Raw genomic sequence first — 14,842 nt, 5'->3', positions numbered from 1 at the left:
CACTGAGGCAGGTGAATTTCCAGTCTCCTTACACAATGGGCATTGTGCAGTTTCCACAGGCCAGTCATTCTGGAACAAGCTTTGTGTTAGCTCACCAGGTGTAGGCCATTTATCATCTGGTAACAATTTTATTTATGGCATTATCTTCATCCTTCCCGTTAACCCACAGTGTCAAATTAAAAAAGGCAGGACTTTAAAGTGAGGTACAAAAAAAAATCAACTCAGAGAAAAAATATTCTTCCACATGACCAATTTATGGAAGTAGCTCACTCTACTCAGCTGAGCTTCAAGTCAGTTGCTGGGGAATCCCCTGGCAGCAAAAGCTCTAACAAGTGTCACTGTCACCTCCCTTATGAATCAGACAAGTAAAGCAATCCTACATGGCAGCACCAGCAACTAGTAAGGAAGCCAACTTCAAACTATGGCATGGAAAGAGCAGTGAACAGCTGAGCAGTGAACCCTGCTGCAACTAAAAGCTATTCAGGTGTTACATTTCCACAAAGAATTCCCACTGTTCCTTCAAATAATGTAGGAAAGCTATTGTTGTGAATGTTAGGCTCTTTTTTTCCATTTTAATTCTTATCTGACAGTTGAATCTCAAGTCACAAAGTTGTGCAAAACTTTGTTTAAAAAGTCCAACCTTCTATACAATGTGGGTCTTGGAAACAAATTCTGGACTATGCAAGGGTAAATAAAATTCCAAATACGTATTTCACAGTTATTTACAAATTTTGTAATACCTGTCACTCGTTTCAGAACCATTTACTCAAGGGTAAAGCCAAGCACTGAAATTTTACACTAAACAAACTGTCTCCAGGAAACACATTCTAAAAGTACCTTAGTAAAGGAGATCCCTTTCCCAGACACAATAAAACTTGCCTCGAATAAACCACAGTTGTCACTGAAAATGCAGGAAAAACAAAATTCTCCAACAACATTTTTAGTCTTAGAGAATCAATGCATTATTTCATTCTGGCCAGGATGTTGTTCTGGCCAGGATGTGCAACAGAAATAATTTCATCCACATAACCTGGGTTGTGCAGAGAAAATCCATGACACATGAATTTTACCAGATTTTTCATAAACTTTATACAGTTAAAACCCATTGGTTCAAAGTTCATTGGTTCCAAGTCACACAGTTTGTAGTATTTGGTTTCTTATTGGTTACAGATCTCTCTGACTGAAGCTGATTAGGTCCTCATTCTTATCTATCTCTCATCTATCTTTTCTCAGACCATGTGTCTCTGACCATGCCAGGAGTGATGTTTGTTGTAAAGACAATTCTTGATGGTTTTACCTTTTGTGTATCTTCTATGCTACCCCCAGCCTGCAGAGATGTTAAACTCATCAGGCCTGGAGTGGTGAAACAGTCTTTTGAAAAGAAATTTCAATTCCTTTCAATTTGGGCAAAGGCAAACAAAACCCCTGACTAAAGTTATAATAAAAATTTTAAACTTGGTATAATTTCCAACAAGAGGGACCCCCATAAGCTCCTCACTGAGCTGGAGGGTTGTAGAGGCATGGACTCCTTTCTTCCCTGGAATTCATGGCAAATGTGAAGCCTTTGCACAATTCCCTCCAACTTAGGTGTGATGGCAGTTGATATAATAATACATAAAGAAACCAGTGAAATTATTTCTCCTGCCAATGTCCTCTATGACTGCTAGAGAAGAACAAGGAAGCTCTTCTATTCAACACCTCATCCACAATCCCCTCCCAGAATACTCTGTTAAGCCTCAATCCTTCCTTCTTCAAAGCTGTATGGCAGCATTATTAGCATGAAAGGATAAGGAGCTTGCTTTGGAGCTAGAGGAGGAAATAAACCATAGAGGACCCTTTCAAGGATTGAGAAGCCTGAAAATATGTAGAGGAATGTAATGCCTGCATCCTGAGTTTCTCAGCCAATGGTGGTTTAGCTGCCAAGCCCCACACAGCCACTCCCTCACTGCCCTGAGAAGGATCAGGGAGAGAATCAGAAGGGTTAAAGCTGGAAAATTCATGAGTTGGGATAAAGACAGTTTAATATGGAAGGCAAAATCCACATGTGCAAACAAAGCAGACCCAGGAATCAGGAATTCACTCCCTGTTTCCCATGGGCAGGCAGGTGTTCATCCATCCCATGGAGAGCAGGGTTCCAGGACGCGTTACAGTGACTGGGGAAGGCAAACACCATCACTCCAAACATCCCTCCCCTCCTTCCTTCTGCCCTCCACTTTGTGTACTGAGCATGGTGTCATATGGCCTGGACATGCCTTTGGTCACTTTGGGTCATCTGTCCCTGCTGTGTCCCCTCCCAGCTCCCCACACACCCCCAGCCCCCTTGCCAGCCTGGCAGTGTGAAAAGCAGAAAAGGTCTTGGCTCTGTGTGAGCACTGCTCAGCAATAACAAAAACATCTCCATTATCATCCCTACATTCAGCACAAATCCAAAATACAGCCCCATGCCAGCCACTGGGAGGGAAATTACCTCAGCCACACCCAGCACAGTCATCTTTTGCTGTTTCTTCATCAGACACAACAATATGAGAGACTCCTGCTACTCAGCTGTGCCATATCTTCTTAGCTTTATGTCTTTGATAACCATTGCCTCTTTTTATTTTTACCTTTCAAGATCTTTCCTTATCCTTATTTTCTTCAGCTTCTTGATGCATACAGTAGGAGAAAGAAAACTGATGTCAAAGGCAGCCAATGTAGTGGTAGTGACCACTTGAGGTAGTGACCAATGAAGTTAATGTCCAGTGATCAGCCATGGCTTGTAATATACAGTCCATGCAAACAAAAACATAATAAATCTTGTTTCTTTCTGTTGTATGTAGTTTATTGTTCAGAAATATTTTACAAGGGGTAGTAGGAAGATGAATTAAGAACATAAAGTTGGCTACTCCTTCACCTTCTTCACTGGAGGTTCTATTCAAGGACATTTTTCATGGTTGATTCTTAACTCATTGCCATTCCCAGTAAATTCTTTTTATCTCAACCTGGGTTTGGAGAAGGTGAGAGGAGCAGCTTGTAGACTTTTCAATGGGAGTACTAAATTGGGGAATATTATTCCTAGACCATGATGGGGGATGCAGCCAAGACAACTGACCCCCAGTGACCACAGCATATCCCAGATCATGAGTAGTGTCCTGCTCAAAGTATAAACCTGAGGCAAGAAGAAGGAAGGAGGGGGATGTTTGGAATGATGGGGTTTGTCTTCCTGAACCACTGCTAATGTGGTGGAGCCTGGTTTCCTGAAGGTGGCTGAACATCTCCCTGCTGATGGGAAGGAGTGTGTTCCCTCTTTATTTTGCTTTTTCTTGCACATGTGGCTTTTTCTTTCCCCATTAATCTGCCTGTGTCTCAACCCAAAAGCTTTCTAACTTTTACCTTTCTCATCCCACCAGGGTGGGAGAGATTGAGTGATTTATCAGATTGTTGGTGTTAAACCATGACACTCACCAGGGAATTACAGCCATGACAATTGGAATAACCATGACACTCACCAGGGAACTACAGCCATGACATTTGGAATAACCATGACACTCACCAGGGAATTACAGCCATGACAATTGGAATAACCATGACACTCACCAGGGAACTACAGCCATGACATTTGGAATAACCATGACACTCACCAGGGAACTACAGCCATGACATTTGGAATAATATCCAACTGAGGATTGCTGGGGTGTCTGTGGAAAACATATGCCTCAGTCTTGAAGGACCAGTGAAATAGGTCCTGGCACCTTACAGGAATTTTTGAGTTCTTTTGGAGCTTGTTTTGGAGTTTGGCCCACTTCCTTATTGGCTTGTTACTGTAAAGACTGCCCAGACTTCCCAGATACGCTTGCTCAACCAGCTGATCCTCCCCCTGGGAGCACGAATAAAAGGCTGGCATTGCTGGCAGTCCTGGCAGACAGGCAGTTCGAGCTGCTTTGGCACCTCTTGCTGTGGACTGCAAGATGAGAAAGTCAATGCTCTTCCTTGGCTTTCTTCTTGTTTTCCTTAGCCTGGCTCTGCCAGGCACCCAGGGAAAAATAATTCCCAAATGTGAGATGGTGAAGATCCTGCGTCGGAATGGCTTTCAGGGCTTCGAGGGCACAACTGTTGCTGACTGTGAGTATAATGAGAATGAGCTGCCACAGCACTTCTGTGCCTGTACCATCTTTGTCCCTCTCTTCTTTTTCATCTTCCAGCACTACTATTCTGTCCCTCCATTTCTTTGACTTCATAGTTTTTTCCTCCCCTTCCTTGCTCCCTTCTATAGTTCACACAGCAAATACCCATCTAGAGCTTTGTCCTTCCAAGAATTTACCCATCCAATTCTCAAGGTTATGATATCACCAGTTCAATTACTTCTCCTGCACTTCATTCATCCTGGATACTTTCATATCTTTCCTCTTATTTACCCTCAGCATTCCTTAATTTCTTTGGGATCTCTCTTCCTCCTGCAGGGATGTGCCTGGTGAAATATGAGAGTGGCTATAACACAAAAGCATACAATGACAATGGTCCAAGCAGGGACTATGGCATCTTCCAGATCAACAGCAAGTACTGGTGCAATGATGGCAGGACCCCTGGATCCAAGAATGCCTGCCGCATCAGTTGCTCAAGTAAGTGGTAGGACAGAACAAAGAACCTTTCTTTGGTCATTCCGTGAAAGCACCTGCTCTGTCCATGGCACCTGCCTAGCAGCTGCTCTGGGCACTTCTGTCTTTGCTTCCCCCACCCATCTTCTCAGTGCCCACCTTTCCTTCTGCCAGTCTGTCCTTGCTCTCCCTCTGCCCTGCTTTCCTCCACACTGATGTTTTCTCCCTTCTCCACAGAACTGCAAGATGATAATCTTGAGGATGACATTCGGTGTGCCAAGAAGATTGCCCGGGAGGCTCATGGCCTCAGTCCCTGGTAAGGATATTTGCAGTGGACACTGGGGCAGAGTGGCAGAGCAGATCAAAGACAGTCCTGCTATTGACTGAGGGAGGCAGGGGGATCAATGGATGGGAAGCTGGATTTGGTGCAGTTTAGCACAGTCCTTCCCCTAAAGCTGAAAGGAGAAGATAGGAATCCTGCCTCACAGCATCTGCTCTAATTCCCTAAATTTCCCTTCTCTCCCAGAGATCTCCTTTTTGTTCTCTTCCCCTTCCCCCAGCTCGCTTAGATTGAGCTCATAATAATTTCCATTTATTTGTAACTTTCAAATGGGATTAATTTATTTGTAACTTTCAGGGAAGAGTCTTCATCCAGGACTCTCAAAGATTAACCAACTCTGTTTTCATAACCAATTCAATCATAATCTAACTCCTCAAATTACTGTATGTAATGTATTTGTTTTTTCAGGTATGGCTGGAAAAACCATTGCCGGGGCAGAGACCTGAGTTCCTTTGTCAGGGGTTGCTAAATCGCTGCACAGGTGTTGATCATTTCCTCAGGACCACCAGAGATGGAGAATGACAGCGTTTGGAGAGGAGGCCAGGGAAACGCATGGGTGTGGGAAATTAAAAGCAGTATATTATTAAGATAGAGTGGGTACTGGCTAGTGCTAACTCTGGAGGCTTTCACACTGCTGCAATGCAAACAGAGAACTTACAGCTCACAGCTTAATAAAAACAGGCATAGCAATTAGCCACGACAGAGTTTCAGCCTTGATTTACTTGCATAATCCTGACTCAAGATTTTGTTGCCCTAACAGGGTTTAGCAAGATTTAGGGTTCCTCTCTCCTTTTGTTTCTTCCCCTTTATTTTTTTGCCCATTCCTATTGGAGTAGTGAGGAAATACAAATGTTTCATTAACGTTGTGTAAGACATGCAGAATTATGTTGCCTTATGACCAGGACAGTCACTGATTGAGACAGACCATGGACAGAGAGAGAAAACTATGCTGAAACATGACATGGCTCCTTAAATTTATCTGAGCATCTGCCCCTGGCTGGTATGAGGGATAGGGCACTGAAACATTTGGGCATCTGGCCTGAGGGAATACAGCATTTCTTATCACTCTTTGAGGAAGTCAATCAAACACAGTCTAGAGTGCAGGCAGCAACTCTGTGAGGAAATGATGGGTTGGAAAGGCTGTTAGGGAAGGGAAATGTTTTGCTGTTTAGTTTACAAGTCCTTTTTCCAAATGAAAGCTCGATTCAGAAACACTGCATGAATGAAAGGTGCTAACACTGGAAAAAACATGTTTACTGCTTCATGTGCTTTCTGCTGTTGCTAGGGGAGCAATGACTTCTTTGGTGCTTATTCAATAAAGGGATGTTTAAACTCATGTCTTGTGTGAATGTATAAACCAACCATTAAAGGCATGTTTGTTTAGATGGCTGCATCTTAAAAAAAAAAAAAAGCTCAAAGTAAGCCTTGCTTGAAGTCCCTCTTCCCCTTCCTCCAGTGTTGGAGGTTAGGATTTTTCATTTTCTTTCTCTCATGGAATTTTCCTCCCATTTGTTGCCTAAGAGATAGGAGCACAGATTGTCCTGGGGAAACTCTCAAACAGATACAGATATTAGAGAGACAAAAGATGTGGACAAAGTGGCCAGGGAAGGGGTGCAGTTTGCAGTCTCTTAGCTGGGGGGTTTCTCTAGGGAAGGGCAGACATGCTGCAAGATTTTGGCTGGGGGATCAGGGTGAAGCTCAGCTCTCTTGTGCTCTCTCTTGGGATCACAGTGGAGACAGGTGGGGTTTTGGTGCTGGACTGTTGCTGCCCAGAGGATTTGCTGCCTCTGTGCAAATTTTGTCCTGCCCTGCTTCTCCTTACCGTGGGTGAGAGTTTGTTTGCAAGGAACTGGGACGTTTCCAGTCTCACTGGGAACGAATCCCCAACCCCATCTCCCTTAGAGTGATATATGTTATAAAATAATTTGTGCTAAAGGAAATGAAAACCACAGCATTTTGTGTACAAAGCCAATGTCAGGCAACAAGCAGTAATAGGCTACATGATAAAGAATGGAGATTCCAAAACCAGGAGGACACTGTCTCCAGGGATGGATATTTCAAGGGATTTCTTTCAGTCTGACAAGACCCCAGCAGGAGGCATTTGATAGGCATCATCAGAAGTTCATCCCAGAAAGTTTTGACCTGACAGGATTAGAGGAATTATCCACCGGTTCTGGGAAGTGTGGCAGCAAGAAAGAAAACTCTGATAATATGCTAAAATATGCTGAAGAAGAGCCCCTTCCAGAGCCCAAAAGACTGTGTAAAATAGACCCCAGAAATGACATTTTGGAGACCCACAGGGACTTTGGTGTGATAGAGGCCAAATCCTGAGTCTCCCCAACCCTGATTGCCTGGCTCAGAGTCGAGATTGCTTGTGGCTTTTTCCAAATTCATACTTTGATTATTTAATAAATGTTATGAATAAGAAACTTGACTAGGCAAATATTCAAGCAGCAATCAATTTATTATTTAATATGGTAAAGTATGAGCAATACAGCGCTGGGTACAGTGGGGGAAGTTTTCCCTCCAACTGCACACCCATAGTTGAGGCTTACAGGTATTTATAGGGGTACTCATCAGCTTTCTCAGCAGTTTCTATTTCTAATTTTTTTCTCATCAGCAATTTGTATTCCAAATTATTCCATCACAATTCTATACACTATTGTGATCTTAGTTTCTCAGGATGTATCTCAAAAGGAGGATCCCAGATGGTGGCGGTCCAGTATGCAAAAGAAGAAAGACAGAATCCCTTCTGGTGGAGTCCAGCTGCCCAGATGTGGATCCACCTTTTAATTGCAGAGACTATAAATCTAACACAGTGATGTCTAGATTCCCTTTGGTCGAAACCATAAATCCTTGAGGTGATGTTCACCTTCCTTTCTCAAGCTGTTTTTCTCTGCTTCAATAAGGCGTGAGATAAGCATATTTCCTATGTATATATTCCAAAGCTATAGTTTCAAGGATACAAGTAATATTCTAAAATTATACTTCAGAAGGTTATTATTGCAGAGCTCTTTATGGATTAACTGCAAGCAAAAAGCAACATCCTTAACACCTTAATTCCAATGCTCCTAAATCAACCAGGGTGAATTGCAAACAAAAGATAGGTTCAAAGGCCTTTTCCCATGCTTTATTTTCCTCAGTTATTATTAGAATTCACAGCTCTCCCATTGTCGGGATCCACACATTTTGCATTCACAAATACACACGTCACCTGTTTGTACCTGACATGAAACACAGCTTTGTATTTCACAGCCCCCCCTCTGCTTGTATAAATTTTCATTTATCTTACTCATTCGTGTCTGGGCTTCAAATCTGGCCAAAACTTTGGAAGCTTTCTCTTTTTGGTCTCTTTTCATCATCTTTGAGAAGGTTGGTTAACACGGGCCCATCTTTGGGAGAAACCTTCAGTCCATGTTTTAAATTTTCTCCAACCCAGTATAATTTTCCACCCATAGTGCACATCTTTAATTGGTTATGGTCATAGCCCACTTCACTAACATGGGAATGTGCCATGAACATTGATTCCACTTTCCCCCCGATCCAGACAGTGTGATTGCATTTGTCACAGACAGCTGGAGCAATGGGCTCTGATCCTGCAGCTCGCTCGTGGATTATGTGGAGTTCAGGAGTGAGGCTATTAAGACCCATTGACTGGGAGGCAATGATCAATACAGTGAAAATAATCCTCAGGGGGTTTAACTCTCTACCTCTCTCAAGGCCCCTTGGGTTGCATCCAAGGGCTGAGATGTAGATCTTCTCGGTAGCAGAGTTTATACCTTGGGATTTAGTCACTGATATTTTTTTCTTCATTTTTGCCTTTTGCCTTATGAGCCTTCAGATCTCTATTTATCGTGGTTGTGGCCCAATTCTTTTTAATTTAGGCCAATTGGCCCCTGAATTCAGGTGATGTGCAACTACAATAGGGTTGGTGTATGTGCCTCCCCCTCTTCCAGCGATACTTGGCTTCCTGCCACTCTTTTGCTTTAATTTGATATTCATCCGGTATCCAATTGCCCTTGTCACACTCTACTTTTTCTAATTTGGCCTTTGGTACTTCCTGCAAATCAATTCCTGCTCTTGTTCCGTGTACCCAAGTTCTCTACCAATCTTTATCACCTCTTTTAATATATCCTTTCCTTACTGCAGCTCACAAAGTTTTATCAGTTTCTTTCTCTATTTCTTTCATACAATTACAGCAGAGAGCAATAGGGATCTGTCCCCTTGGTAGGTTTGTATACCAAAATTCTTCACACTCTGTACACTTAAAACAACCCCATGGATAACACAGTTTGGAGTAGTACATTCTACCTCTCGTGAGTACAATTGGTTTTGCAGCTTAAGGTAGGAGCGTTTTCGTGACATACATCAGTCCCTTTTTAACTTGATTTTCAGTTCTCCGGGGGTGGATGCAATTCTCCACTGGGATTCAGCGGGCGTCTCTGTCGGTGGTTCTGTCTCTGTCAGTGGTTCTGTCTCTGTCAGTGGTTCCGTCTCTGTCAGCAGTTCCGTCTCTGTCAGCAGTTCCGTCTCTGTCGGCGGTTCCGTCTCTGTCGTGGTTCTGTCTCTGTCGTGGTTCTGTCTCTGTCGGTGGTTCTGTCTCTGTCGGTGGTTCCGTCTCTGTTGGTGGTTCCGTCTCTGTCGGTGGTTCTGTCTCTGTAGGTGGTTCCGTCTCTGTTGGTGGTTCCGTCTCTGTCGGTGGTTCCGTCTCTGTCGGTGGTTCCACTGGTCCTTTGACCCGTAATGCGTGGGTCCAGCCTTTTTCTGCAGTTGGGACAGCTGTATCAGTGGTCAGCAGAGTTAAATATGGACCTTCCCATCTAGGAGACAAACTTTCTTCCTTCCAGCTTTTAATCAGCACCCAGTCACCTGGTTTTATTTGATGTATGCTAAATCTGAGAGGGGCTGATTGAGCAATTACCCCTTTCTCCCTTAGTTCTAGGACATGTTGTCCCATCTTCTGGATGTATTTTTGAATAGTCATATCAGCTATGACTACCGATGTTTGGGGTACTTCCTGGGAATAAGGCATTCCATAAAGCGTCTTATATGCAGAAAGTCTTGTATCTGCATTTGGGAGTATTCTTATATTAAGCAATGCTAAAGGTAAACATTTTACCCATGACATTTGGGTCTCAATCATTAATTTTGTTAACTACTGTTTTATAGTTTAGTTCATTCTTTCCACCCTCTCAGAGCTCTGGGGGTGCCAAGGGGTGTGATATTCCCAGGAAATCCTCATGGCTTGTGTTACTCCTTTTATGATGCTGGAAGTAAAGTGGGAGTCCTGATCAGAATCAATAGCCCTGATAACACCAAACCAAGGAATGATTTGTTCCAACAATATTTTAACTACAAACTTCGCCGTGGTTCGGGTAGGCCTCTACTCAATGAGTTAGTTGATCTACTAATACTAACAAGTATTTCCATCTGCCCACCCTTGGTAATTCAGTATAATCCACCTGAACCTTTCAAATGGTCGGTGGGCTAATTTCCTACCGCCGGTTGGAGCTTGTCTCATTAATTTTTTGTTAACCTTTTTACATGTCAAACACCCTTGTGTTATTTGTTTTGCTATCTCAAAAATTCCAATACATCCATAATAATTTAAAAAGTGATCACATAAGGCTCTTGTTCCCCAATGAGTACGTTGGTGTAACTGGCTTAGAATCCTTCTAGCATAAGCCTTACATAAAATCTCTCCCATCTGATAGTACCCATCTTCCTAGCTCTTTCTTAGCTTCTAATCTTTTTATAGCTTCCTCCTCTTGAGTATTATAGGTTTTTGGCAGCTCCTCTTGGATTTCCACTATAGTGTTCAGCTGGATAGTTTCTTTTAATTTACAGGCTGCATCCTTAGCAGCTTGGTCAGCTGTGTTGTTTCCTCTCACCAAGTAGCTTGACTCTTGTTGATGACCTCTTACATGTACTACAGCTATTCTCTTAGGTCCTTTCAGGGCTTCAAGCACTCTGATCATTAACTCTTGATGGATCAGCTTCTTCCCTTGAGTGTTTATCAAACCTCTTTCCATCTAGATTTTTCCAAATGTGTGTACAATTCTAAAGGCATATTTTGTTCACCCTTATAGGAAACCCACGGTTTACAATGGTGATTTTTAAGGGTTCTATATCCAATTTACGGATCTCCCCAGGAGTGGACCAGACATCAAGACATATTTTACTCTCATCTTGGTCTGTCAGTTTGTACAGCTGTAGCATTAGTTGATCATTTTGGGGTTGAATACCAATTTTTAACGAAAGAATCATGTCTCTCTCCAAAAGATTGCATTCTGCTTCTGAAACTAGTAATAGATCACTAATATCCACTTTTCCATTTGCTTCAATTAGTACTTGTTCAATAATGGGAACCTTAAAGGTCTCCCCTTTTGCTCCAATTACTTGAGCTGTTTTCCCACTGATTTTGCATCCTTTTGGTAATCTTTGCACTGTTGATCTTTCAGCACCTGTATCTACTGAAAAGGTGACTTCTTCACCTTTGGGACCTACCTTTAATTTTATCAAGGGCTCTTGCATTGGTCTGGTCCCTAATAAATAGAGCCCTTGGCACTGTTAATCTTCTACAAACAGTTTTGATCTGTCTCCTGTTTCTTGCAAAACCTCTTAACATGTCCTTCCTTACCACAGTAAAAGCAGGTAGGTTTTTTAGTACCCTCACCTGTTATTTTTCTCATGGTTTTAGCATTCCCTGAAGATGCACCACCGTTCTGTACCTCCTTTACTGCAGCCACCTTAGCTGCAAAACCTTAGCTTTAGCTTTGGCCTTTTCTTCATCTCTGTGAACATAAATTCTCTGTGCTTCCCTTAACAATTCTTGCAAACCTCTCTCCTGCCAGCCCTCTAACTTTTCAAGTTTCCTTCTAATATCGTCCCATGACTTGGCCACAAACTGAGTTTTGATTAATGCTTCCCCCACTGCTGTATCAGGATCTAATCCTGAATACATTTGTATACTCTTCCTTATTCTTTCTAACCAATCTATGAGTGACTCATCTTTCCCCTGACATTCATTCAGAGCCTTGCTAATATTTTGCCCTCTGGGGACTGCTTCTTGGGTTCCCTGAATAATTATATTCCTGAGATCCACCATATTCTGCCTGTCCTGGTCATTGTTATGGTCCCAGTTAGGGGCTGCCAGGGGCCATTTCATTTCTCTTAAAGGTCCCTGCTGGTGATCTCTATCCCAAATTCTCATGCCAGCCTGCCTTATCAGCTGCCTCTCCTCTGCTGTAAATAAAATACTTAAAATTGACTGAATCTCTGTCCAGGTGTAAATACTGGGTCCTAGAAACTGATCTAACCTTTCAGACACCTCCAGAGGATCTTCAAGTAACCTCCCCATTTCTTTTTTAAACACCCTTACATCCCCAGTGTTCAGGGGTGCTGACACATACCAATGACTGGTCTCCCTTGATTTCCTACTAATGGTACTTCCCTCAATGGGTACAGCTGCCCCCCCTTCCCTTCTTTATTGCTGTCCCCACTGCTTTCTGCTCGTGCCCTTTCCTGGCTTCTTGCTCTGTGTGCTGGTGGTGAATCAAGTACGGGGAGCGGAGCCACCGGGGCTTGTGGCAACGGGAGCGGAGCCACCGGGGCTTGTGGTGCGAGGGGTGCTGGAATGGGTGCTAGGGGTGCTGGAATGGGTGCTGGATGAGGCACCTCTGCCAGTGCAGCTGGCTGTGGTAGATAAGGGGCTGGAAGGTTATCTAAGGGGTCCCACTGATTCTTTTCCTTTTTGGTTTTTAATGCATACAGGGGAGTAGGCCAGGACCCATGCCATAAAGCAGCATAATCGCTTTCTTCTTGGTTAATAGGGTCCTTTTTATTTACATAGGCATTCAAGGCCTTACAGATCCACCCTTCAGATGACCTGTACATTGGCCACTATAAATTATCAGGTCATATCATTTCCTTAGTCCATTCTACCATACAATATTGTATCATTTTCTCTTTACTTTTTCCTCTCCTGGATACACATTTGTCCCACAATTTTAACATTACCCCAAGGGGGCTGTTCTGGGGTATATCTGGCAAAATGCTCCCTCTTTTTCCAGTACTTTCAGTACCTTTATTTTCCTGCTGGTTTATACCAGCTCCTGGGTTTTTGCTTTGTCATTGACCCATTTTTCTGGAACGGGTGTACCCTCACTCGCTCTGACCTCATTTGTTCAGACCTTAGTCCCTTCTTGTCAAGAATTTCCTTAATAAAAAGTCCCTTCTAACGCCCCTCGCCTCTGACTCTTTACCAGGAAAAAAAAATCCTCTCCGTACTATTATCTTATCTCACCCCCTCCCCTGACCTTTTATATACAGAAAATCCTCCTCCACACACTTCGTTCCTTCACCTGCTGCTCCCCTCGCGGGGTAGCGAAACCGAGGTTAGAAGAGTTCCACTCTCATTTCGTCACTAGGTCACGTCTCATACACACACCATTCACACTCGTACACACCTACACCCGTTCTTATCCCACCAAACCAAGTGATACTTACAGCCTTCTTTTCTCACCTGGGTCTTCGTGCACGAGTTTTTACAGGTGAATTTACTGCAGTCGACCCCGGGTGCTCAAAATTCTTTGCTTATAATTTACCTTATGGATTTCCTCTTCCCTGAGAGATTCCCCCGTCACTCAGGGGCCACTGGAGGCAGAAGCCTCCAAGGTGGGCGCCTCCCTGAGATCAGGAGTCTCCCTCAATGGATTTGGAAATTCCCGGCCAACGCACCAAATCTTCTATGAATAAGAAGCTTGACTAGGCCAATATTCAAGCAGCAATCAATTTATTATTTAATATGGTAAAGTATGAGCAATACAGTGCTGGGTACAGTGGGGGAAGTTTTCCCTCCAACTGCACACCAATAGTTGAGGCTTACAGGTATTTATAGGGGTACTCATCAGCTTTTTCAGCAGTTTCTATTTCCAATTTTTTTCTCATCAGCAATTTGTATTCCAAATTATTCCATCACAATTCTATACACTATTGTGATCTTAGTTTCTCAGGATGTATCTCAAAAGGAGCATCCCAGATGGTGGTGGTCCAGTATGCAAAAGAAGAAAGACGAATCCCACCTGGGGGAGTCCAGCTCCCCAGATGTGGATCCACCTTTTAATTGCAGAGACTATAAATCTAACAACAGTGATGTTCAGATTCCCTTTGGTCGAAACCATAAATCCTTGAGGTGATGTTCATCTTCCTTTCTCAAGCTGTTTTTCTCTGCTTCAATAAGGCATGAGATAAGCATATTTCCTTTATATATATTCCAGAGCTATAGTTTCAAGGATACAAGTAATATTCTAAAATTATACTTCAGAAGGTTATTATTGCAGAGCTCTTTATGGATTAACTGCAAGCAAAAAGCAACATCCTTAACACCTTAATTCCAATGCTCCTAAATCAACCAGGGTGAATTGCAAATAAAAGATAGGTTCAAAGGCCTTTTTCCGTGCTTTATTTTCCTCAGTTATTATTAGAATTCACAGAATTCTAATAGAATTCTCCCATTGTCGGGGTCCACACATTTTGCATTCACAAATACACACGTCGCCTGTTTGTACCTGACACGAAACACAGCTTTGTATTTCACATAAATTTCCTTAATTATTAAATTGCAGTATTCCTTTATAACACTTAGCATTTCCTGGCTTCATGCGGCAGCTGTTTGTGAAGCCTGTCTGCCGCTGCCCAGCCTCGCTGTTTTCCGCCCTTGCTCTGGGTTTTTTCACTACACTTTAACCCAGCATCCCGTGCCTGCCGGGACACCTGCGGCTCAGCTGGGGCTCAGAGTTTCTGCCTCATTTCGCTGCCACCCCGGGTGTGCCCCTACCGCTCCAGCCGCAGCTCCGAGGCTCCTGACACAGCCCCTCTCGCCACCCTGAGGGGCACCGGGCCCGGCTGTGCCGTGGGTGTGTGAGGGAGC

The 14,842-nt window shown here is 43.3% G+C and overlaps 1 protein-coding gene across 1 annotated transcript; it reads left to right on the top strand.

Annotated features, from left to right (window-relative positions):
* The first annotated feature begins 3,907 nt into the window (after positions 1-3,907).
* On the top strand, positions 3,908-6,247 carry LOC139601165 (lysozyme C-like). Its single transcript, XM_071449948.1, has 4 exons — positions 3,908-4,098; positions 4,437-4,595; positions 4,809-4,887; positions 5,320-6,247. The coding sequence occupies exons 1-4, from the start codon at positions 3,945-3,947 to the stop codon at positions 5,378-5,380; spliced, it is 453 nt and encodes a 150-aa protein (XP_071306049.1). The 5' UTR covers positions 3,908-3,944; the 3' UTR covers positions 5,381-6,247.
* The last annotated feature ends 8,595 nt before the right edge of the window (positions 6,248-14,842 follow it).

This window comes from Agelaius tricolor, unplaced genomic scaffold (genome assembly GCF_023055355.1).
Source record: "Agelaius tricolor isolate 1412-34295 unplaced genomic scaffold, bAgeTri1.0.p SCAF_30, whole genome shotgun sequence".
In the NCBI taxonomy this organism is placed as follows: domain Eukaryota; kingdom Metazoa; phylum Chordata; class Aves; order Passeriformes; family Icteridae; genus Agelaius; species Agelaius tricolor.
This window is presented reverse-complemented; position numbering and strand designations above follow the sequence as displayed.